Source organism: Myxocyprinus asiaticus, chromosome 25 (assembly GCF_019703515.2).
Source record: "Myxocyprinus asiaticus isolate MX2 ecotype Aquarium Trade chromosome 25, UBuf_Myxa_2, whole genome shotgun sequence".
Lineage (NCBI taxonomy): Eukaryota > Metazoa > Chordata > Actinopteri > Cypriniformes > Catostomidae > Myxocyprinus > Myxocyprinus asiaticus.
In genome coordinates, this window is record NC_059368.1 from 4,983,256 (window position 1) to 5,010,763 (window position 27,508).

The following is a 27,508-nucleotide window of genomic DNA, read 5'->3' on the forward strand; positions in this document are numbered from 1 at the left end:
TAGAAATAGTTGCGGTAATCATTGCGGTAAGACGTTTCATCTGTTTTCAGCACAGAATCTAATATCAGTTCCTGCATTTGCAGTTTGGAGATTCCACCAGCAGGTGGTAATAAAGTTCAAAATCTCTGAAAAAATAGTGGAACATAAAATTATTTCCCTGACAATCACTGTTGTAGCCATTTAATGAAACAAAAATGTATGAGATTTTTGTTAAACTTTCTAGAGGTCATAGTTTATTTTTCAATTATTATTATGTTTATATTAACAACAGTATTTATGATCTAATTTGTATTAATATTTTTCACCTGTTGTTGCAGAATGATTTTTACAGTTGAAGTCAGAAGTTTACATACACTTGTAGTTGTCATTAAAACTATATAAACATGATGGGACCATGCAGCAATCATACCGCTCAGGAAGGAGACACATTCTGTTTCCTAGAGATAAATGTAGTTTGGTGTGAAAAGTGCAAATCAATCCCAGAACAACAGCAAAGGACCTTGTGAAGATGCTGGAGGAAACAGGTAGACAAGTATCTATATCCACAGTAAAACAAGTCCTATATTGACATAACCTGAAAGGCTGCTCAGCAAGGAAGAAGCCACTGCTCCAAAACCGCCATAAAAAAGCCAGACTACAGTTTGCAAGTGCACATGGGGACAAAGATCTTACTTTTTGGAGAAATGTCCTCTGGTCTGATGAAACAGAAATTGAACTGTTTGGCCATAATGACCATCGTTATGTTTGGAGGAAAAAGGGTGAGGCTTGCAAGCTGAAGAACACCATCCCAACCGTGAATCATGGGGGTGGCAGCATCATGTTGTGGGGGTGCTTTGCTGCAGGAGGGACTGATGCACTTCACAAAATAGATGGCATCATGAGGAAGGAAAATTTTGTGGATATATTGAAGCAACATCTCAAGACATCAGCCATGAAGTTAAAGCTCGGTCACAAATGGGTCTTCCAAATGGACAATGACCCCAAGCATTCCTCCAAAGTTGTGGCAAAATGGTTTAAGGACAACAAAGTCAAGGTATTGGAGTGACCATAACAAGGCCCTGACCTCAATCCGACCTCAAAAATTTGTGGGCAGAACTGAATAAGTGTGTGCGACCAAAGAGGTCTACAAACCTGACTCAGTTACACCAGTTCTGTCTGGAGGAATGGGCCAAAATTCCAGCAACTTATTGTGAGAAGCTTGTTGAAGGCTACCCAAAACATTTGACCCAAGTTAAACAATTTAAAGGCAATGCTACCAAATACTAACAAAATGTATGTAAACTTCTGACCCACTGGAAATGTGATGAAAGAAATAAAAGCTGAAATAAATCATTCTCTCTACTATTATTCTGACATTTCACATTCTTAAAATAAAGTAGTGATCCCAACTGACCTAAGACAGGGAATGTTTTCTACGATTAAATGTCAGGAATTGTGAAAAACTGAGTTTAAATGTATTTGGCTAAGGTGTATGTAAACTTCGGACTTCAACTGTAAGTCACTGCAAAAGGGGCTGGTGGAAGGGTATAACTTTTGGATTTGGTGAGGTGATTATATTTGATTTTTTTTACCACTTCGTTATTTTAATTATATTTTCTTTTAGTTTGAAATATAATTTGAATTTAGAAATATTTTTGGTTTACGTTTTTCATGTTTCAATAAATTAATTACATATTTAAAGCAAAATCGGCCAGTAAAAGTGACGTGTGTGCAAAAATCCACAGCCTAACCTGGAAGGCCGGTACAATAACTGTTAATAGCAGCCATGATTTGTGTGTCACTTGATTAATAATACTTACATCTCTGTAATTTAATGGAGTCTACATCCAAATCCTGACAAGAACCACATTTTCCATGCGTATTAAATATGTCTGACATTCAACAAGGTAGCAGTCAATGCACAAAAGAAAGCAAGTCCATATTTCTATTCTAATTCAATGCATTCAGAACATTTACACTACCAACTTCTTATGAATGTGCAGTCTTTGTTTATATATCGCTGGTGCTTGCACTATATAATAGGACGCAGACAGTGCAATAACCAGAGAAGAACCTCAGAATTAAACTGTACTTGACCCAGCCCATTAGCGCTTTGTGCTCGCAATTTCGCCAAACTCACTTGCGCCTGGACTTAGCGTATGATGCACGAAAATACCAAAACTTCACACCCACTGACTTTGTGCATATGATATCTTAACGCATAGAATAGGGACCGAGATCTTAATAGAATGTTCTAGGTTCAATACAAGGTAAATTAAATCAACAGCATAATGCTGATGACTACAAAAAATGATTGACTCGCCCCTCGTTAATAATTTACAGTGAGGTACTTGCAATGGAAGTGAATGTGGCCAATCCATAAACCCTAAAATACACATAGTTTCAAAAGTATAGCCAATAGACATAAACATTATATGTGTTAACATGATTTTAGTGTGATAAAATTGTTTCCTATACTGGCATTACAAGGTTTCATTGTCACGGCAATGAAGTTGCAATTTTAGGTATAACTTTACACAAATGAGGTAAGCAAGCAATTTTAGCACACTTAAATAATTTAGAAACATGTATACTGTTTACATCCTGTGGCTATACTTTTAAAATGATTAATCTACCTGTGATTTTTTGCCTTTTTTTTTTTAAATAAAGGAAGGACGAGTCAAAATTGTTTTTCAGGTAATCAACATTATGCCACAAATGCTGTCGATTGAGCTTAACTTGCATTGATGTATAATATTCCTTTGAATGCACAAGGGAGGAGTCGGGTGGAATCAATTAGCCATCATCAAGAATTGAGTTCATCTGCTTACAATCTCAGTATTATTTTATAATATATATATTATATATATATATATATATATATATATATATATATATATATATATATATTTGTTGTATAGAATGTTTATCTCAACATATATTAATGGCTTAAAATATCACATTGAGCTGTGACAGTCTGCAAAGCAAAATACAGCTTCAGACTGTTTAAATTAAGTCAGCCATTTAGTTCTCTCTGGTTTATGTTCATTTAGCTCTGTGCCATCAGTCCTATCGAACGCTGGTTAAATAACAGTCTTCTCTCAATCACTTAGTAAAGTTAAGACCAGGTGGCTCACAGTACCTCCACACACACACACACACACACACACACACACACACACACACACACACATGGTGATACAAAATTCCTCTATGGCCCAAATTAAAGTTCTTGATGGGAATATTAGAGAATAGAATTTTAGAGAGTGTGAGATCATAGTATGTATAACATATGTAAAGCAAATGTTTGTGACAATTCTGCAGTTTATAATTAGGCTAGTGACCCCCATAGACCAAAATTATCCTACCCAATACCCAAATTAGTGTTTGACTGATTTTCAGTGGCAATTATGTGTTTTCAATGGTTGATTCTAAGAATGTACCCTTTAAAACGCATATTTATTACATTTATTTCCCCCAATCCTGAATATGGGCTTACATCCTTTTTTATGCCATTACTAAAGACTCACTTCTGTTTTATTATGTGACTCTATTGGCCAGCATCTAAGTTCAAATGTTTGGTAAATGAAACAAAAGAATGTAGGATTGTTAGTGATTCTGAATGTTAGAAAGTCTTCTTTGCAATTGTGTCTGAATCTCAACTGCTTTAAAATAATACCATGGACAGGTGTTTGAGATGTAAAACCTTTCTTTAGCTTTAAGCTTTACGGCTGCATTGCTTCAAACACACAATTGCACACACACATTCACTCCAATACACACACAAGTCGCAGAGTTTGTTGTGGTTGCTCAGTGAAAACACCCTACACACACACACACACACACACACACACAGGTCTGTAACCCTCATCAACTGATACCATAGCTGCACGGGAAAGGAGGGTCTCCCCGGTTACCCGGGCATGTGAGGTAGATGATTTTGGGTCCGGGCTTGTTCAGGTGAAAAGTCAAGTGACCTTTCAGAGTTGAGGGGACAGCAGAGAAGTTGATTTCAGTCCCGGCTTTTTCTCCAGCGCTGGGAGTGACTTCCACGTTGTGATGCTTCCTCCGGAGAGGATGAGGGGCCCTCTCGTGGTGACGAGCCCGAGCGACTCTCCTCTTCTTGGGACTGAGCTGAGGTGGTGGGGCGCTGGGGGTCCTGAGAGGTGGAAGGGGACAGCGCCCTCTTGTGGGGACACTGGGCCACCATATGTGTGACACTCTGACAGTAGTGACACTTCTTTGGCTGGGGCGGAAGGCTACACTCTTTAGCGTGGTGGTCCAGTCCTCCACAGTTATAACACCTGCAGAAGGACAAAAATGTTTATTTGTGTTGATCAAAAACTTAATGGTGAAATGTGTCATTTCTGCACCATTAGTGTTCCCAAACAGAAAGTATTTTAACATTTTAAAAAATCATACACTCCAACCTTTAAATTGCAAATTCAATTAAACATGAGACTTTCAGCCTATCACATGTATATTTTTTTACAACTCTTCAGTAAAACGTATAAGATCTTGGATCTTTGACTCAAAGCCTTGTGTTAGTTTAAATTTGCAATTTCATTTTTTTGAGGTGTGCACATACATTGTTTTTAAATCACCCAATTACCAAACTATTAATTATATTTTTTTGGCACAGGACAAAAGTATTTTCTTGTGAATTTCCATTATGGGATTGTAGAAATTATACTTCTAAAATGTGCATTCCAGAATCAAAGGCACTTGTACATTGTCAAGAAAATGTCACAATAAAAAAAATTAAAAAAAATTCCTAATAATCCTACAATTTATCATCTAAACTGTTTAAACACCTCACTTTTAAATAGCAAATTCAAAGAAACATGAGACTTCGAGCTTTTCTGTTTATCACATGTATATTTTAACCTCAGGAAAAATATAAAAATCTTCAGGAAAATACATCTGATCTTGGACTCAAACCCTCTTTGAATGTACTTTTTTAAACTAGGTGTGTGGATTCATTTTTTATTTTTTTTTTTATTCACTGTAAATCAACACACCTGACTACCATTAACTATTTATTATATTTTATTGGCATAGAACAAGTGTACTTTGTTTTTTATTTCTATTAAGGAATTGTGGAAATGATACTCTTACAAAAAGCACAAAATTAAATACATTTAAATAAGCAATATATATATATATATAGGTGATGATCTGGGGGTGCTTCAGCAAGTCTGGAATCAGGCAGATTCGTCTTTGTGAAGGACGCATAATTCAAGCCACATACAAGGTTATCCTGGAAGAAAACTTGCTTCCTTCTGCTCTGACAATGTTCCCCAACTCTGAGGATTGGTTTTTCCAGCAGGACAATACTCCATGCCACACAGCCGGGTCAATCAATGTGTGGATGGAGGAGCACCAGATCAAGACCCTGTCATGGCCAGACCAATCTCCAGACCTGAACCCCATTGAAAACCACTGGAATGTGATCAAGAGGAAGATGGATGGCCACAAGCCATCAAACAAAGCCAAGCTGCTTGAATTTTTGTGCCAGGAGTGGCATAAATTCACCCAACAGCAATGTGAAAGACTGGTAGAGAACATGCCAAGATGCATGAAAGCTGTGATTGAAAATCAGGGTTTTTCCACCAAATATTGATTTTTGAACTATAGAACATTAGTATTGTGTTGTTTAAAAATGAATATGTACTTGTTTTCTTTGCATTATTCGAGGTCTGAAAACACTGCATCTTTCTTTTGTTATTTTGACCAGTTGTCATTTTCTGCAAATAAATGCTCTAAATGACAATATTTTTATTTGGTATTTGGGAGAAATGTTGTCAGTACTTTATAGAATAAAACAAAAATGTTCATTTTACTCAAACACATACCTACAGTTTAAGTCAGAAGTTTACATACACCTTATCCAAATACATTAAACTCAGTTTTTCACAATTCCTGACATTTAATTGTAGAAAACATTCCCTGTCTTAGGTCAGTTAGGATCACTACTTTATTTTAAGAATGTGAAATGTCAGAATAATAGTAGAGAGAATTATTTATTTCAGATTTTATTTCTTTCATCACATTCCCAGTGGGTCAGAAGTTTACATACATTTTGTTAGTATTTGGTAGCATTGCCTTTAAATTGTTTAACTTGGGTCAAACTTTTTGGGTAGCCTTCAACAAGCTTCTCACAATATGTTGCTGGAATTTTGGCCCATTCCTCCAGACAGAACTGGTGTAACTGAGTCAGGTTTGTAGGCCTCCTTGCTCGCACACGCTTTTTCAGTTCTGCCCACAAATGTTCTATCAGATTAAGGTCAGATTGAGGTCAGGGCTTTGTGATGGCCACTCCAATACCTTGACTATGTTGTCCTTAAGACATTTTGCCACAACTTTGGAGGTATGCTTGGGGTCATTGTCCATTTCGAAGACCCATTTGTGACCGAGCTTTAACTTCCTGGCTGATGTCTTGAGATGTTGCTTCAATATATCCACAAGATTTTCCTCATGATGCCATCTATTTTGTGAAGTGCACCAGTCCCTCCTGCAGCAAAGCACCCCCACAACATGATGCTGCCACCCCCATGCTTCACGGTTGGGATGGTGTTCTTCGGCTTGCAAGCCTCACCCTTTTTCCTCCAAACATATCAATGGTTATTATGGCCAAACAGTTCAATTTTTGTTACATCAGACCAGAGGACATTTCTCCAAAAAGTAAGATCTTTGTCCCCATGTGCACTTGCAAACTGTAGTCTGGCTTTTTTATGGTGGTTTTGGAGCAGTGGCTTCTTCCTAGCTGAGCAGCCTTTCAGGTTATGTCGATATAGGACTCGTTTTACTGTGGATATAGATACTTGTCTACCTGTTTCCTCCAGCATCTTCATAAGGTCCTTTGCTGTTCTGGGATTGATTTGCACTTTTCACACCAAACTACGCTCATCTCTAGTAGACAGAATGCATCTCCTTCCTAAGCGGTATGATGGCTGCGTGGTCCCATGGTGTTTATACTTGCGTACTATTGTTTGTATAGATGAATGTGGTACCTTCAGGTGTTTGGAAATTGCTTCCAAGGATGAACCAGACTTGTGGAGGTCCACAATTTTTTTTATGAGGTCTTGGCTGATTTCTTTTGATTTTCTCATGATGTCAAGCAAAGAGGCACTGAGTTTGAAGGCAGGCCTTAAAATACATCCACAGGTACACCTCCAATTGACTCCAATTAGCAAATTAAACTATCAGAAGCTAATTGGCTTATTGCCTAAAGGCTTGACATAATTTTCTGGAATTTTCCAAGCGGCTTAAAGGCACAGTTAACTTAGTGTATGTAAACTTCTGACCCACTGGAATTGTGATAAAGTCAATTAAAAGTGAAACAATCTGTCTGTAAACAACTGTTGGAAAAATTACTCGTGTCATGCACAAAGCAGATGTCCTAAACGACTTTATAAAACTATAGTTTGCTAATATGAAATCTGTGGAGTGGTTAAAAAATGAGTTTTAATGACTTCATCCTAAGTGTATGTAAACTTCTGACTTCAACTGTATAAATAGTAAATCCATAATTTTTCATTGGTCTCTTAATTTTTTCCAGAGCTGTATATCTATATATATATATATATATATATATATACTCCAAAAAATATTTTGGCCTATTTTTAAGATTTACGCATTTCAGTAACAGAATGCCAATACATTTGAACTGTTTAGTGTTTAACCAAATTAATTCAATAAAACTTTTAGAATATATAATTTTATAATTAGATAATTAATTTATTATTAATAAAAAAAAATATAAAATATTTTAATGATAATAACAGTAATGAATAATAATATTAATAATATTGTAAAACATATTTTAATAATAATAATTAAATACTAATATAAAATAAAAATATTACAATCATATTTTATTTTTTTTAAAGATGACTTAATTCAAATTGATGGAATATTGTTACTAAATTGAAATGCATAAATAATCAAACTATTTTTCAGTGTAATATTTGATTTTTAATATTTTTATAATTTATCTTGAATTTTAGGATAAGTTTTGGTGAGATTCACCCATAACCAGTGTATGTCACTAGTGGGCAGTATAGGATAAGCCATGACTAACTCCCTTAAAGGATTCCTGTTAAATACTGAGAAACTGCCTGTTTATTTGTCATGGACACAGAGCTGCATGCTGTAAGAAGTTTAGTTTAATTAATTAACTATAGTTAATTATATATGAGTGATTAATAAAGTGCCAGTCCAGTAATTCCTACAATAATATATATATATATATATATATATATATATATATATATATATATATATATATATATATATATATATATATATATATATATCTCCATTACCCAAAAATTACAAATAAGAGAACACTATGTCCAGCCATTTTTGTAAGAAAAAGGACACCGAGGAAGAGTTTACAGAGACCTTGTTACCATGGAGCCCTCGGTTGCCACGGAAATTCCGGTGCATGGAAACGATCGAAGGAAATTACATTACTGAGTCTAAATATAGAGAATCAGATCTTTCAGTGCCACTAATGTGTGTCTGTGTGTGTAAGAGAGAGACAGACAGAGAGAAGCATCTCAATAAGGCCATTTTGTGTTTATATTTAAAAACAATAAAGTAGTTAAGCAAGCACATTTTATATACATAAGGATTTATATAAACTGCATTTAGATGTAATTTTTTTTTTTTTTTTTTTTTTAAACTTAGACACATTTTGGAGTTCATCTTGGACTTTCTGTAGTTTATTTGACTGACAGATAAAAAACACAGCAAAATAAATCACTTTGTGAAAGTTAATTTCCTGTGTAATGACTGTTTACAGACTCTAGGTGGCAGTGTAGTTCACTAACAGCACTTCAGCAGAAAATCATGTAGCCGCTTTCTAGACTATTGATTCATTTATTCATTTGATAGACGCTTTTTCAGAAAAAAAAATTTCAGACGCCCCCCCCCCCCAAAAAAAACGATTCAGAAACAACTACATTTTATAATGAGTCTCGCTACTTCACACAAGTTTGCATAAGCTTCTCCACAACTGAATTAACATCAGCAGTCAATTGCACAAAGCTGAAACCCTGTGAATGACATCATGGTGACGTCATCACTTTGATGCCATGGCAACCATTTCAATACTGTTTCTTGCCCAGGGGACCTACTCATAAATTCACATCAGAAGAAATGGGGTCCAAAAGTCTGAGACCACTTTTGCATTTTTATAATTTAAGACAAAAATTTTCAGCATAAATTATGATATTAGCATGACAATTTGAGTACAAAGTTGAATTTCCAGACAGTTTTGCTTTATGCCAGCATGCACTTTCATTTTCATGTTTGTCTTATGACATCACAACACCTTGCATAAAAATCCAGCCCAGACTAATATACATATAAAGAATCGTTAATCTAAACTTTAAACTCTATAGATGATTGACAGATTTCTGATCAAGGGACCAACAACAATTCAGCTGAATGCTCAAAGGCTTCTGTTCATATGATGAAACATTTAACAGTGTCACTGATTCAACTGAATTCCCTTTAAATGAATTTTCAGTGACTTGACAGTGACACATCACATACCTTAGCAAGATCAAATAATTAAGCACTTTTGTGGGTTCATGTCCTTATGTATCACTTTTTCTTTCAAACATCTTTCAGAAACTTCCATCATCCCACATCCATCTCTTTGTTCACACAACTACAGGGATGGACTATAGTGTGATAAACAGCTCACCCACAAACACACACACACACACACACACACACACACACACACACACACACGTACATAGACTTATAAATAGCTTTAACACAACAGACTGAATTTCAGACTTATTCAGTATGTATTTTTTTCCCCCCTCAAATCACCATGGCAACAGAAAGAGTATGACCAACTCACAATCAATAAGAATAATTCGTGAACAGAAAAATGTTCGGCAAAGCCAAACTATGAACCATCTACAATTTCTTTTTTTTTTTTTTTTTTTTTTAAATAAATAAATACATTTATATGGTGATTTACAGAGCATTATCAATACTGTGACTGATTCTTTTAAGCAAAGAAAATGTGATCCGAGCTGTTTAACTGGTATGTCTACATCCAGTCAAAACCAACAAGTCTTATTAAAATTCCTAATTCAGATTTTGATTAAATAATCCTGTCTGCATACAATATGTAAAACAAATGGGCCACAATCTGATCAAATCCAACTGAATTAATTTATATAAATAAATATTAAAAATAAAATGTACATTTATAATATCATTTCCCCATCTATTATACAGATTCATTTGTGATCCGAAATAATTTAATTGGTCTAACTCTGTTTGGTAAATGTGGAAACTATCTAATTATAAAAACAATTAAAAAGCAAAAACTAATTCATTAGATTGTAGATTCATTCCTGTCGTTTCCTTTTGTGTCTCAGCAATTTCTTTTTAAGTTCATGTAAATGTAAAATAAAGTACAAACATTACAAATATATCAGTAACACTTTACAATAAGGTTCCATTCGTTAACATTAGTTAACGCATTAGGTATCAACAACATTTAACAATTAACAATACATTTTTTAATGTTAGTTAATGAAAACACAATTTTTCATTGTTAGTTCATGTAAGTTCATAATGCATTAACTAATGTGACCTAATACAACTTTTCGTTTTTAAAAATGTATTAGTATATGTTGAAATCACTATTAACCAAGAATAATAAATGCTGTAAAAGTTTTGTTCATTGTTAGTTCACGTTAATGTTGTTAACAAATGGACCCTTATTGTAAAGTGTTACCGATATATCTTTAAGATAAGCACTGAGAATACAGACTGCATCCCAACAAATTATAAACCTTAATATTATAAACTTAATCACAATGAATACAACCATAAACTATTTTTTATAAAACAATTATTAAATGAGACTATCAATTACACTCAGAAATATATTTTATATTTTTACGATTTACGCATTTCAATATCAAAACAAAATTCCATCAAACTGAATTGAACAAAATTCAGTGAATACAACTTAAAATATTTAGTTAAATATTTAGTATTTTATTTGATTTAAGATTACTCTAATCAATTTGAAAAAAACGTACATATGTGGACATAACTATAAATAAATGCACATGTTTTTGGCATTTGTAAGGTGTAATTTTGTTCATTCATAAAAAATGAGAAGCATTTATTTAAAAACAATAATAGTTAAAAACTTTTAATAATTATTCATTCAAATTATTAATCATTGGTCTTAGTTTTAATGAACTAAAAGCACTATTAAACTATTACTATTATCACTCTTACTATTGCATTATTTTAACATGATATTATATTATTTTACTATTACTATTATTATTGCTATTATCTATTACTGCTATTAAAAGCATTATGCCAATTAAAAAGAATACTGAACAAACAAAAGTTTGTCTGGAGATTTGTAAGGACCAGTGAGCTGCTAAAAACAGAATATAAACAAAAAGAATATGACTAAAATTATATTTGTCCAGCAGCATAGACAATTGTTTATTGTTAGTTCATGTTAGTTCTTAATGCACGTTAACATATACAACTTCTAATTATCAAGATTATTAAGTGCTGTGAAAGTACTGTTTATTGTAAGTTAAGGTTAACTAATGTAGTTGACTAATGTTAGTGAATACAACCTTATTTTTAAGTATTACCAATTCATTTATACAGAATAAATACAGCACCATGTGAATGACTGAACAACCACTTTAGCTCATCAGTGCCTGTTTAGTTCTTTAATGACACTTTGTAACATCATGAGAAATAACACACAAACTACACATCCCATCATGCTCAGCGGACTCACCGGTCTCCCTTTGGTTTGCGCTTGAGGGGCGGGGCCTTCCCTTTGGGGCGCCGGTCACTGCCAGAGCAGGGGCCCCCGCCGGGCCCCGTAACCCTGAGCGACTCCAGACCTTTACTCGACCTCTTGAAGGTGAATTCCACCTGCTCACCCTCCCGTAAGCTCCTAAAGCCCTCCATCACCAGCTTGCTCTAAACACACACACACACACACACACACACACACACAATCATGTCATTACAGATATCTAGACAGAACAGAAACACTCTCAAACAGTGGGGTCCAAATGTCTGAGATCACTAGTGCAAATGCTTATAATTTACATTATTATTTTTTCATAAATTATATTAACAGCATAATAATTTAGTTAAAAATCTGAATTGAAAAATGGACATAAATGTCAGAATTTCGTAGTATTTCGTTTGTTCTCCTTTTGCGTAAATGACAGCATGCACATCAGCAAAAACTTGCAAAACCTGATTATCCATAGTCTCCCCAAAGTCACAAATTTTCTCATTTTGCATTATAACATTTCTTCAATGACTTATTGAAGAAATTCAATACTTCTTTATTTTCAGGTTTATATTATATTTTGAATGTGGTCTCAGACTTTTGGACACCATCGTGTCCAAAAAAGACAATACTGATCTGTCGATATCACCTAAAAAGATGAATGTAGCCACAAGTCTATTCCAGTAAATTTCTTTATAAATAAAATCTCAGATCTTTATAAATCTAAAATTCAGTGCTGCAATAGAGGATTGTGACGAGGAGGAGGGGGTGGCCGGGCCATGAGGATGCACGCCCGGTGCTGAATTGTCCTAACCAGCGGGTAGGGGGATACAGACGAGCCGGGGGGCCAGTTCGAGAGAGAGAGAGAGAGAGAGAGAGACATATGACTGTGTGTTTATGTTTCTTTAGTTGATTTATGTCAGTAAAGTTACGTTGAATGTTCTGCCGGTTCCCGCCTCCTCATTGGTGCCGAAACCCGAGAAGGAGGAGGCAATTTGTCTATGTTACACAAGAACATTTAAGAAATGCATTCTGCAAAGAGTGACATTTTACTGTTCAAATATAGTACAATTAATGCTATAATAATCACAGATCACAGCTATAGTTCAGAACGGAAGGTATATCTATAGAGGTAGACCTTTGCTTTTGGATGAATCAATTATACATTTTCACATTCATACAACTATAACACAGATCAGTCTGAAGCAAATGAAATTTGTGATTCTAGATAAAGATATTCATGAATACTAATGAACACGGTTGATTATTCCGGTTCAGGTTGCTATGGAAAAATTATTCATCAGTCAGTACGAAACACAAATGTTAGAATCATACTCCCAGAAGCACTGATACATTTAGTTATATGATTTATATTTAAATAATTGTTTTAATTAAAGTGCCATACATTTACTGCATGAATCAAATGCAAGAGGCACAATGCAGGTAATGAGAATTGTGATGATTTCCTTCACTTTCAAACTATTTACATTATATTTCTTCAAACTATTTTCTTAGTTCTACAATTTAGTGCAATTACATGCGCAGTGAACAGAGCCAGGATAATTTATGTAATCTAGTATCCCGTTTCTTGCACATACTTAAATGTCCACAGTAAGTGCTTTGATTCACAGCATGCACTGCGACATGAATAAATTATGTGGTTGCAGTTTTTCTGGTTTATTTGTCTGTTTCTGTTGTTTTCATTGTCACCTTAGGCACTTGTTTTGTAATGTTCGGAATTTATTTTAATTTTTAGATCTAAAACATTTTTTTGGGATCGCCACCATTGTTTTAAGACGAATCATAAACATATGTAACAAATTTATAATTGTTCACTAGAAATAACCACTCAGTACAGCGCAATATTATTGCAACAAAATGCACGGCAATACTATAATTAATCATTTTATTTATTTATCACACATTATACATATACAGTGAAATCCTTTTTTTTCACATATCCCAGCTAAGCTGGGGTCAGAGTGCAGGGTCAGCCATGATACAGGGCCCCTGGAGCAGACAGGGTCAAGGGCCTTGCTCAAGGGCCCAACAGTGGCATCTTGGCATGGCTGGGACTTGAACCCTCAACCCTTCTGATCAGTAACCTAGAGCCTTAACCACTGAGCCACCACTGCCCTTTAGCTATACAACATAGATAATGCATTTTACTGTAAAAATTACTGTTACGACTAAGTATCATATCACCTTCAGTTTCTCATTTGGATTTCTGAATGTTATTTCCATTACATACACACCGACTTCAACACGACCTCATGTATTTCTCTCACCTCACCTCTCACTTCAGCCACAATATTAACAGAAATGGAAACGCCTATTTGTTCTTTTCATGATTACGTTAAATTACAGCAGTGTGGCTGATGAATATGCATTTAATTTCTCTTAATTGGATTCAAAAGAATCACACAGATCTGGCGACGGGCTACAATTATCAATCTGTACCAAGAGAGCATTGTGCTTATTATACGAGAAGCCACTTTGTGGAAACCTACCCACACCCACACACACACACACACACACACAAAATACATTCACACAAACATATTCAATGAAATGTATGATATGCTCTCTTTATATTTCCATAGAAAATTAATCTACAGCGGATAAACGCTTCAGTTAACAGGATTAGATTCTGTTTAGGCAACATGTTTATTCTCAGTTAAAAACAAAACAAACAAAACAACCATCCAGCATATATAATTTGAGCTGTAATATGAGATAAAAAAATTTTTTACTTTTATTTGAATAATCATTTTATTAAAATGATTCTATGTAGGCCAGTGTTTTGCAACCTTTTTTGCATTATCATTAATATATTTAATTAAAATACTGTTCAACTCATCAAGCAGCTTCTTTTCAGATGACCAGACAGACAGATAGATTTAACCATATTTAACCAAAAGATTTAATCAATAAACACAGTTACATGAGTGTGTGTGATGGAGAATTGTGTTATTAAAAACACAAAAAATACTCAGGAAGTGACAAAGACACATCAGACGTAGAGAGTGGAAGACGGAAAGCAAGAAAAGACACCAGACAGAAAGTGAAATCCAGAGAGCGCCACCAAAAGGCTGGACATATTCCACATACGCTCCCCTCCTCCACATGTTTTCATCCTTCACTGTGACCTCTGAACTCAGCCCAACCCCCTTCAAACACACACGCACACACACCGGCATCCTGTTTCCCTGCATTAAATTAACAACACACACTCACACAGTATTTGATCTGCTACCACACACTACATCACTCTACTCGCATACACTGATAGCAGCCGGATATGAGCTCAGTATGTGCGTGTGTGCGTGTGTGCGTGTGTGTGTGTGTGTGTGTGTGTGTGATGATTAAGAGATCTTAAATTATGTGTTAAGTGATGATTAAGCCTAAAAAGTTTTTTTGTATCCTGGGGGATACAAACATTTAAGATGCTGGGGAGAGGATCAATGAATTAGTCTGTCAAATTGTTGTGAAAAATATTTAAAAAGTGGGTCGCTGCAAATGCTGAGGACATGCAACTTTGTATATAAAGTCTGGCATCAACTCACAATTTTTATCTATAATTACAAAGGCAGCATTTTTTGAGAAAGCAGCTGACCTCGAGGCAAACGCTCCTATCTTTTCAGTGTTATTTTCATGATTTCTACAAGCTATAAAATTGAAAATAAAAGCAATATTTTAGAAATTCTAATGTTTTGGAAAATAGCAATGAATTTATTTTAGAGGTACCTTTATATGCTTGCCCTTAACTCTGTTATGTTATGTTCAATTGAAATACAGTTCACTTTACATGAAAACAATCTTATTAAGGATTATTATAATTTCATAGACTATTAATATGAGTTGATGTACTCCAATTGATGTACAGTTTACTATTTAAGAAACAAAAGGTTTAAGTTGTAGAAAAGGTTTCTTGTTTTCTGATTTCAATGTGTACTTGACTATATCTGTGTAAAATCTGTACTTTCTTGGGCAGAGTAAAGTTTAAGTTTCTCTTCTGAATTCTCAGCTGACTTTCTGAATGTTATTTCCAGCACATAAATCATTGTTTTTCTGTGTGAGTGAATAAATATGTTTTATTTCTCTTAATTGGAATCGAAAGCATCTTGATTTAAGATGTAAATAAACAACCACACACACAAACACACACACACACACTCATAGCTGACAATGCTCTAAAATGAGTAATCCATAACAAGAGAGCATCAAGTTTACAGATCATTAAAGAGACACCATTCTTCCAGAAGAGTTTCATACTGAAAACACACAAAGATAAATAATTCTTTTGATTTTGTTCGTCTTTGTTCAAATTGTGATGAAGCTTCAAATCAAAAGAATAAAATCAAACTTAAGTTTAGAAACTGTTTTATAAACAGCATCAATCTAAACCCTAATTTACGAAAACATTTCTGCATTTACATGTCAAAATGAAAATAAAAATATCATACACGCAAAAAAACATTCTTTTTGTTTGTTATCAATTGTTTTGTTACACTTGTTTATTCATTTCATTAAAACTTATTTAAAAACATTTTTGTTTTTAACTTTTGTCCTGTAATACAGTTTATTTTTGAAAAATAAAAATGCTTCTGTTGCCTTCCAAACCATTTGATTCGAGGTTTTAAACTATTACGAACCAATGGCACAACACACCCCAAATTTACATTTTAAATTAATGCTTTAATTAATGTTTTTCTTTAAAAACGACTTACTAAGAGTTACTAATGACTCTATGGCATAGCTATGGTCATACAAGGCCAAAAAAGTACTAAAATTAAACTATGAATAAAAGTACCAATACACAGAGTTTTTTGTTTTGTTTTTGTTTTTGTTTTTGTTTTTATCTAAGAATTAAAGTTAAACCAGTGAGAGTTGAGCATTACTAAAATGGTACATTTAAAAAAATAATATAATACATTTGCAATATATATATATATATATATATATAAAAGGTTAATATGGTCCATAGATTTCAGTACTACAGAACTACTCTCAAACTCTCGGAAAGTCAGTGCTTGTTTGTGTCAGATCAGTAGCTGGCTCCGCCCACTCACTCACCCTTCAGTCCTAATATGGGCAGAGCTGAAGGAGGAAGTCATGTGATCTGCAGTTTCTGTTCCCACTCAAGATGAGAAGTTGAGATGGAGAAATAAAGAAATGGAGAGATGCAGAAGACAAAGAGAAACTGAGCTCTGAAGAAAGAAAAGAGGTCAAATTGAACATAAAAGAAAGGGGAAAAGAAAGAGTGAGAAAGAATGTTATAAAGTGAAGGAGAAACTAGTGGATAAAAATGAGAGAGATCAAAAAAGAGAAAACAGCAGCAGTAAATGAGCAAGATTTTAAAGCTGATAATGAACTATTCAGGGTCATTCATAATATGTACTACATGTTCATGTCCCCTCAATATATTGAATACAAAATTAAATCCAACATTTTAAAGATGGAATCATATATAAGTTCATATTAGATCATATTAGTAAGTTTCCTTTTATCACAATTAAGTGAACAAGGGGTACATTTTAATCATTTCACTTCATTTGGAGTTTTTTAAGTCCTCTTTTAAAACAAAAAAATTGCCAATTTATTAAGAAATATTTTAAGAAAGTTTCTTTTTTCCTTTCTCCAATTGAAATGTTTTAAACAAAATGTCTCTTCTTGGAAATATTTTTTTAATAGGTAATGAATTTATTGGTTTTGATTATCAATTTTGATACCCTTTAACTAACAAAAAAGCCAGTTCCCTGATGACATCATCGTCCAGGAAGTGACATCATTTTTGGCGGGGAAACAACAGAACAAACCTCAGTAAGTATTAGCAATGGATTTTATGAATTCTGTGATGTTTTAAACATTTCATCCTTTAAAAAAAAAAAAAAAAATACAGAAATCAATAAGATAAGATCCACATTTTAAATGAAATAAAATAAATATGATTTAAAAATATCAAAATGATCATTTAATCCCTCAGCTATGTTTAGCTCTTTATTTCCATTGTGTAAATAATCAAGTTATAACAAATAAAGTTTAGGTGCCTGAGCTTGAACAGAGCATATTTCTTAAAGTCTGGTATAACCCTTTACGGAAATATTACCTTAAATAAAATACAAATAAAAAACATTCTTTAAAAGTTACAAAGGTCCTGCTCAATAGGAATGACCCTTCTAGAGTATATGTGCATATTAGATCTAATGTTCCTGCTATTATGAACCTGGATTATCCCTCTTCAGATTCAGGATGCTTTATTGACATGGTAAAAAGCTTTATAATGCCAAAGCATTTAAACATTATATATGCACACACACACACACACACCATAGAGCACTATGATGAATAAATAAATAAACCCTCTCTATCCATCTATAACATAATGGATGTAAACTGGCAAACTAAAATGTTTGGAATATAGATTGTTGAAGAGAGAATGCTATAATGCAGGAAGAAGAAATTGTGGAGGTAATTGTTCCTGTTTGGACAATTAAAAGTTTTTGTTCCTCCTTGTATCAATTCCAAAGTCTCCACACTGGCTTGTCAACCAACCACTAAGAAATATTTTCTGTATAATATATATATATATATTTGTTTTGTTTTTTTGTTTTTTGTTTTTTTGTGTGTGTGTGAATTTTGAAAAAATATTGTGTAAGAAAAAGTGTTCATTTATGTACCTTTTCTTTTAATTAAAAATGCACCAATGTATCGGCCAAACATCGGTATCAGCCGATAAAAGCAATTACCTGCACTAACGGACATCAGCTGATTTTTTAAAAATCTGCTGATGATCAGGGACAATTATTTTCTGTCAAAAGGGGACGAAAAAACATGTCGGACTATTACAACTTGTGCTGGAAATACATTGAATTGGGTGACAATGACAGCAAAGTCGCAATTTGTAAGATTTGCACTGCTAGAAGTTCACGAGGTGGATCTACCGTTAAAACTTTTAACATAACTAATTTGATTTCTCAAGCTCAACACTGCAAGGAATATGATGAGTTTGTTAAAGCTAAAGCAGAGACTGCTTCAACTAAAAAGGGTCAGGCGTCATCATTTAGAACTCATTTATAATTTAGTTAATGTGAGAGAACATTACAAAAATTAAGAAATGTTACCAATTTAATGTGAGCCTGACAGAAGGCTATTCAGAATTTAATTAATGTAAGTTAAGAGGGTTAATGTGACTTATTAATGTGCTTTTTGTTTATAACTGAGACCAGTTCCTCTGAACATGAAAAACTTGTAGAAAAAAGTTATTATTTACATTTCTTTCAAACTGTGTAATTAATTATAAGTGATTTAAAACAAGGCAGCATAAAAAATCAAAACCACCAATTGGTATTGTATTAGCAGATGTTGTTTTAAATAACTGGTAGCACACAAATGTTGTACTGACATGCCTAATTTTATACCTACAGTATATTACACATTTTGTATACAATTTCTTTTGTCATATTTAGCTAACTTCTGGGGACAAATCTGTCACCAATCTACACACAGACAAGCATCAACAAAAAAACATCACTGCCCACACAAACCCATTTAACATAAAATGATAACACAGCGACACACATCCACAACATAAACAGCTACATGAACAACATTCATGCAGGAAGAGTCACACAAACACATGCACTGCACACACAACACACACAACCATGCAGCACTATGAGAGGTATAGCATTCGGAAAAAGCAAACACAAAGCTCCAGATGAAACACACACACACACACTGCAGTGTGTTGATTCTGAGTATGAGGGCCGGCTGAAGCCACACCTCCTTTTCCTTTTTTGTCTTTAACGAAATTCCTCTTTTAAAGAATGTTCAAGGACCCCATCCCCCACCACACACACACACACACACACACACACAATGCTCTTTAAACATACAAACAAAAACACACACTCTCTGACATGCATTCTATAGTACTAATAGATTGTAACATGCTCTCTCTCTCATACACACACACACACACACACACACAGATACTCTTTCCTGTGCTGGAGTGAACATAGATGAACACATACACACTTTTTGCCACAAAAGAGAACTGAACTCAGAAAGGTGAAGCAGAGGAAGTAAATTTGTGTGTGTGTGTGCGCGTGCGTGCGTGTGTGTGTGTGTGTGAGAGAGAGAGAGAGAGAGATTCATGAGTACTGCAACTACAGGAGACTGTAGGCTACTGATGTAGAAGTATGGGAAAATTACGATTTTTTCCATTTTTTCATAACTCACAGACTACTACAAATCTACCTGCACTCTTTCTGTATAAGAGCCACACACCACACAACAGTATCATTAAAGGTATATACACTGAGAATAATTAGATCATAATATCAATTTTAAAGCAAAAGTCAGTTAATTGGGGGAAACTGTAACAAAACAAAATGATATTTGACCCACTGTACACATTAAAAATGTCTGTAATTTTAACGGTAAAAGACTGTACAAATGCTACAGAAATTATTGATTAACGAATATTAACTGTAAAATATACTGTGAAAAATTTTAATATATTTTAAAAGACAATACAGTGGTTTTTACAATAAAATGTTGTAAAAATTACATTTTTTTTAGATGATTTTCTTGTATAATTAATGGTAAAAATTTAATTATGTTTAACAAGAGAGTACATGTACTTTTTACAGTAAATTATTGTTAAAATTACAGTAAAAAAAACATGACCCATAATATTTCATTATACTTTATGGGAATAGTTCTGTTTCTTCTTAGTTGTAATATAATTTACATACATTGTGGTGTTCTGTTTTATATTTAATGTAGTTTAGTTAATGTTTACGGCATTATTTTAATTTCACATGTGTTACCCTGATGGTGTTTAGTGTTTGTGTGAGTGACACTGAGCACTGTCTCTACATGTTCATTGGTCATTGCTCCTGGAAGAACCTCTATTGATGAACTTCATGTCATCATGTGCTCTTCTGTCATTATAAAGCGAAAAGCAGATTTGTACAGTTTCAGAAGGTTAATATCAAGTTTAGGACATTTTTTTTACTGTAAATTTAACAGATTTTTTATTTTATTTTTTTACAGTGCCATCATGGTCATGTAAATTACAACAGTTTTAAACTGTAAAATGTACAGGTTGTTCTGTAAAGTTGTTTACATTTTATAATTATATAATAATTATTCTGGCAACCACAGCTGCCACTTTTTTGTTTTTGTTATAACAACAGGATTTTTTTTTTTTTTTACAGTGTATCTCAAATAATAGCACACATCAAAGTAACAATATAATTGCTGTGATACTTTTTAAACATTACTGAAAAGTTTCAACTTCATACTAATTATATGTTATACAGTGCTAATTCTTTTAGCTGTCATTAGGGCTGCACAAATAATCAAAGAAATAATCAAGATCACAATTACAGCTGTCACAATTAACCAATCGTAAAAAGAGTCAATTGCAGCATTTCTTATTTCCATGTATATATATATTTATTTATTTTATTTTTTTGCAATGAACGAGAATTGTTCCCCGATTGTATAATTTTATTTTATATAAAATTTGAACACCAGATTTGTTTTTCATGCTGCTAAGAGGACCAGTGTGATGTTCATTTAGACTCTTGAAATAATATTGCACAAAACAGCAATAAAGTTTTTAGGAAGATCTCAGATTGTTTTGTGTTTGGATGACATGCAGATGACCCACACAAAAGATAAACTTAAATTGTAAATGACATTGATCAAATTTAATCTAAATCAAGATGTCTGTGCAGCCCTACCTGTCAGGAATACGCATTTAAAATAACTACAATATCATTATTTAAATGGGAAGTAAATAATCTTTATACTTAAATATATTGATCAAAAAGTTAATATATGGTCTTCAACTAGATACTAAAAATATGTTCATTGCATATTTTGAAGATTCAGTCTTTTAATTAACTACTGTTACACTTGACTGCAATCCCTTAAAAAATATTTTTGGTGTGGTCAGTTTGATTAAGACATTTTAAATATGGCTAGAATAAAACCAGTTAATTCAGATGTTAACACAAGAAGTGCATTCATAAGTTATTTGTATTTGATTTGTGCTATAGAGACAGTGTAAGCTATATCTTCACAACCTAGAGATAAAATAGATATCAGTTCAAATTCAAAGCCATCAAAACTTTCTAAGCATAAGAAATCTACTGGGCATCAAAAACAAATCATTTCTACACATCAAAATAAACAGAAAAGTGACAACTCACAAGAAAAACAATTTGACTTTTTTTTTCTCAAGCTGAGAAAGATCTTCCCCCCCATACCTTGTTTGTAATTAAAGAAGTTTGGTGTTTTTCATTTGCCCCCCTGACACAATTGCCCCCCAAGTATCAATGTGAGACACACACAGAGCAAATAATCAGCCATACACACTTTAGAGAGAGAAAAACATCCTTTCTTCTTATCACAAACACACACTGCTCAACGGCAGAATAACCTACAATACATAATACATGCACAGCCTGCACAACAGCATAAAAGCTATTTCAATTTCAATGTAGCATGAACGCACATATTCAGAAACAAAGAGCATAAATAAACGTTTGCGTCAGAGCAAAATGCTAATTTTGTCAGCTGCATGTGCTATTAGTCTGTGACAAACATATACAGTAACTCTGTCTTTTTACAGAAACCAGTCTCGGCAATATGTTTTGTGTGTGAATAAAGCTAAACTAAGCGCAGTGTTCAAAGTGTGCAGATATTTGAACAAATAAATGCATGGATGCTGGAATCAGCGTACAGTATATTCAACCTGACAAAAGACAATCATTTGTAAATAAATGAGATCATAACACACAGCACTAAATGGAAAGCATGTATGAATGAGTGAGTGGCCACAGAAATAATCGCAATGCACCTAATGTTTGTTTGCTGCTTTCAAACACATTCATGCACAAAGGAAATACAGAACTGACTTCACACAAATGTACAATGCCAAAGCGAAATGAAATAAAACCATACAGCTCTTCCAACTGACAGACACAACCCTTGTAAATAATCAAATGCTCAAGCTATGAGGAAAAAATAACACTCCGCGTACAGCAGCAATGTCACATATCAGCAAAACATCTCACTTCATACTGACATAACTGTTCTTCTTATCATTATGATAATTGTCACATTTATCCCTATAAGAACAACTCAAATCCATGTGGGCCATGAAATGTTACATGCTTAATGTGTGTTAACATGTAAATATCATACAGATCATGAATTTGTCTGTTCATGTGTATGGTAGAAGAGTTCAGTGGGGTGACACTAGTGTTACCTCACAATCTGCTTCCTGGAAATAACCAGATTTCAAATAAAGATATGTGATTTAACCTATATGCTTCATAACAAATGGTAATGCAGTGCATTTATTGTGTATTGATTAGTTATATGTATAACTGCAGATATGGAGCTTCCGTTTGATTTCAACCATTAGTTCAATTAGCTCATCTCTGGATATAAAAATGTATAATATATATGTTATTATTATGATATATTACATTATTAAACCCATTTAACTGACAGGCAGCCTGTCTGGCTACTGCCCATCTTAAGAAACTCCATTTCCCAGAATGCACTCAAGTATAAACCTGCTACTGCAAGAGGTTTATATGGGCAACTGGGCATCTTTCAGATCATTCAAAAAAAATAATTTCCATACAAGATTTCAGTTCAAATTTCTATTCTATTGAATATCTACATTAAATTCCCCTAAACAAATCTTTCTAATAGCAAATTAAACCGACTGACTGTTTTCAATAAATATTTTAACTGCAGAAACATTTGTTTCACTTTAGAGAAAATGTTTTGCCCAACATGATGAACGTGCAACACTATAATTCAACATTAACCATAATTCTGTTTTTAAAAGACAAAAAAACACTAATCATGGCATGCATACATTAAGCTAAATCTTTTTCACTTTAACTAAATTCCAATTGCAAAACCACTTTGTTAAACATTATTAAAGTACAATTAAAACGTTAAACATATATACACATAGTTTGAATGGTCTTAATAAATAAAACTATTATTTATAAATTATATTAAAATATTATAAATAAAATTATTAATTCATAAAATAAAAATAAAGCTTACAGGAAATGCACTATTGTGAAGACGTTAAATTAATTGATAGATGATAGACAGACAGACAGACAGACAGATAGATAGATGACAGACAGACAGATAAGTAGATAGATAGATAGACAGATAGACAGACAGACAGACAGATAGATGACAGACAGACAGACAGACAGATAGATAGATAGATAGATGACAGACAGACAGACAGATAGATAGATAGATGACAGACAGACAGACAGATAGATAGATAGATGACAGACAGACAGACAGATAGATAGATAGATGACAGACAGACAGACAGATAGATAGATAGATAGATAGATAGATGACAGACAGACAGACAGACAGATAGCTAGATAGATAGACAGACAGACAGATAGATGACAGATAGACAGATAGACAGACAGAAAGATAGATGACAGATAGATAGACAGATAGATAAAAAGGGCATGTTATGTTACTGCATCATTTTCAAGATTTATGAAACCCCACAATATTACAGTGCAGATTTCCCAAAATGTGTTTTGTAATGTTAAGTCACAGGAAGAGATTTTAACATCTTATCCCACCAGTATATATAACACTGCTTGACAGTACTGTCCACAATATATAAAACAGAAACACAATGTAACAGCAGCATAAATCAGCAAAACTTACAGCAAAACAACACTGAAGGGAGTTGAGTGCTAATGGAATGCATGAAGAAATCTTCCTCCTTTTTTCTTTAATACTACACATGGCATTTTAAGGCTCATAAAAGCTTTAGTGGAAAAACTTATAAAGCTGTATATATACTGTACGTGCTAAGATTGGGTTTGATTCAGTTCTGAATATCCATGTGCAATGTGGCCTATAGAAAAAGGAAGAATATGGTGCACAAGAGATGGGGGGCGGGGGTTCTGAACTACACCCATGTAAACACGAGAGCACATGATGTTCAGTACATCAGTTCACACCGAAAACCCGACACATTCTTCAACAATCGGTATGCCTGCAATGAACGCGGCTGCATGAGACACATTTTCCGACATGTTGGCAGATTTATCAGACATGTTCCTGCGAGGTTACAGAATACATCTGAGTGTCATAAGTCTACACTGTTTCTCTGTGCTCCTAATAAAGTCTTCTACGGTTCTTTTAAGAAGTGCACCGTATTAAAAATCCGGGTGTTTACTCCAAATAGAGCGGTTTCAGCGTATAGATGTGTTTTATTTGGCGTGCGGCTCTTAAAGTGACAGGAGATGAAAACACGATCGCATGTTTACTTCTGCTTTCCTCAAACACATCTGCTGATGTCAGTGAGATGCGACAGATAACGTGATAAAAGAGACCGAAATGTGTCAAGAGAGCGGATAAGATCCATCAGACGTATTTTAAATGAGCTGAATTGGTTACTTACTTGGTGAACGAACACGTCCAGTGGAGGGTCCACTGGCTTCCCCTCGCTGCTGGTCATCGATATAAATCCAAACCCCATGCGGACATTAAACCACTTGCAGTAACCGGAGCCAGCCAGAATCTGCGGTGGAGTCCTGGCGGGGTCCGACCCGCCACCTCTGCGCGGCCCTCCTGTGCGGTCAAGGGAGAAAAGCCCGGTGAGCCGTGATGATGATATTCATGTGTGTGCGTGTGTACAGTATGTGCTCGTGGTTGTTTAAATCTTAATTCGATTTGTACTCGGTTCGCTTTCTACATTGATAGTGGGTCTGCATGAGCAGCGTTTCTGAGGGAAATCCCCAAATACTCCTCAACAACACCCCGTACATCCAGCACCGATCCGTCCCAAAACCCACCCTCTGGAAAACTGAAGAAACTCAATGAAAAGTGGAGCTACACTTATAATGGGATGGCGCATTGTCTGCATTGCGATTGCTCAATGTGCCCTAGTTAGTACACTATGTAACTTGTGGCTGCTGGCCCTAACGTGGGGCAGGTGTGCCCCGACCCCCCCCCCCCCCCCCCCCAAAAAAAAACAAAAACAAAACAAAACAAAAAAATCAAAGGAAGGCGCGGACCGGTGCGCGTGCAACAATAAAAGCCTCCTCCTAAACGTGCGCCAGTGAAAAGAGAAATTCAAAAAGCATCGTAACCTTCGGCCATGTTTCCCCGCGGACCCTCCGTTCCAAAGTTACAGCGAAATCGTTTCCTCCGTGAAATGGGGTGATGCGCGTCACCGTCGATCCGACATCCCGATTTCCAGCGGGGACAAATTTAGCGCGCATGGTACGACGTGCGTCTCCTTTTCGGATTTTTTTGTCATGTCTCTTTTAACATCTCCTATCCTCTCTATCTCTCTCTCTCTCTCTCTCTCTTTCCCTCCCTTGCACATTCGCTCTCTCTCTCCCTCTCTTCGTTTCTCATTCGCTTGCTCTCAGCGCTGCACACGTGACTCCTCCGTGAGCCCGGGAGAGGGAGCGGACTCGGAACCGGGCTGAACTTGAGCTCTAACGCTGCGTCACGTAAAGCATCTCCGTTTGAATAGTTTCAGTTTAAGCACGTGGTATATTATTAAGTCTAAAGATCTTGTTCTGGAAGTCTTTCGAATTGCCATAAAAAGTCCTGGAGACAAAAAAAGAGCACTTTTAGAAAGTGTTTTATGCTTCATTTTAATGCAACTATTTTAATTGTGCATCATGTAGTAAGCAAATTCCAACTGCTGGTTACCACAGTCATTATAGTAGGCTACTATGAAAATAAATAGCCTACTTGTGTAACACTTCATATTATATTTTCACACAAACGCGACAAAAAGTTCCTGAAATAATCTTTGTATCGGAGGGAAGTAGCCTAATGGAACCTTCGCTGGACCATGTTCCGTTAAACTGTAATAATTGTTTTATTACATAATTTTATAGGCAACAACTTTGTGCCATTAACCAAAGGGAAAGTCGGATAAAAGGTCTACACACGTTCCTTCTGCCTGAAAACTTTCTAGAAAACTGCATTAAGTAGGCTAAATAAAACAGCTGTGAATAAATGTAGGCAATCGTTCATCTACTAGGCCTACTCATGTTTTAATGTTTCCTCTTTTCATCAGTGCCGTTTAAACGATTCCAAGATATTGTTGTTTGGGGGCAATAAGGTCTCCATTTATGATTGTTTGGTGAAGTACATTTCAGCTTTTCTAATGAGCTACAAATGTCAGTCTTGAAAGAAGAGTGGAGCATTCAGTTGATGGTTGTATTTCAAGGCTATTCTGGTCAAATTTGCAGTTCAATTGCAAATTTGCTAAAAGTATGAAAGGCAAGGAATTCTAGGATGCAACTTTTGAACAGATGGAATTAAATCAATCTTCCTTTCATACAGACTATTTTTAGTTGCTGAGCTTGTAAGGTTTTTGGATTTGTGTCTGGGTGATTAGTTTACAATCTGTGGCCGAAGAATTCGTACAAATTCTGCTAGTACCAACTGTAATGATTTCCCCCAATATATATGCGGTTTCTTCTGGTTTCTGAGGGGAAAAAAATAGTTTAGTAAATATCTTTCTTTCTCATAAGCTCGTCATCAAACCTGATGCCTAGCAGAGGATTTTTATAATTCTTTTAAATCTTCGTCTTTGAGTCAGAGGAAAAACACGTTAGAGGAGTGAATCAACAACCACCC

At 34.5% G+C, this 27,508-nt stretch overlaps 1 protein-coding gene across 1 annotated transcript; it reads right to left on the reverse strand.

The window, feature by feature from the left end:
* Nucleotides 1-3,011: 3,011 nt before the first annotated feature.
* On the reverse strand, nucleotides 3,012-26,221 carry LOC127415692 (protein lin-28 homolog B-like). Its single transcript, XM_051654514.1, has 4 exons — nucleotides 25,996-26,221; nucleotides 25,305-25,474; nucleotides 11,798-11,985; nucleotides 3,012-4,283 (listed from the first exon to the last, which is right to left on the reverse strand). The coding sequence occupies exons 1-4, from the start codon at nucleotides 26,003-26,005 to the stop codon at nucleotides 3,992-3,994; spliced, it is 660 nt and encodes a 219-aa protein (XP_051510474.1). The 5' UTR covers nucleotides 26,006-26,221; the 3' UTR covers nucleotides 3,012-3,991.
* Nucleotides 26,222-27,508: the final 1,287 nt, after the last annotated feature.

Coding starts and splice junctions, on each gene's coding strand:
- LOC127415692 (XM_051654514.1), bottom strand. Junction 11,986..25,304: donor TGGACGTGTTCGTTCACCAA/GTAAGTAACCAA, acceptor GTGTGTGTTTAG/AGCAAGCTGGTGATGGAGGG. Junction 4,284..11,797: donor CGCAAACCAAAGGGAGACCG/GTGAGTCCGCTG, acceptor GTCCTTCTGCAG/GTGTTATAACTGTGGAGGAC.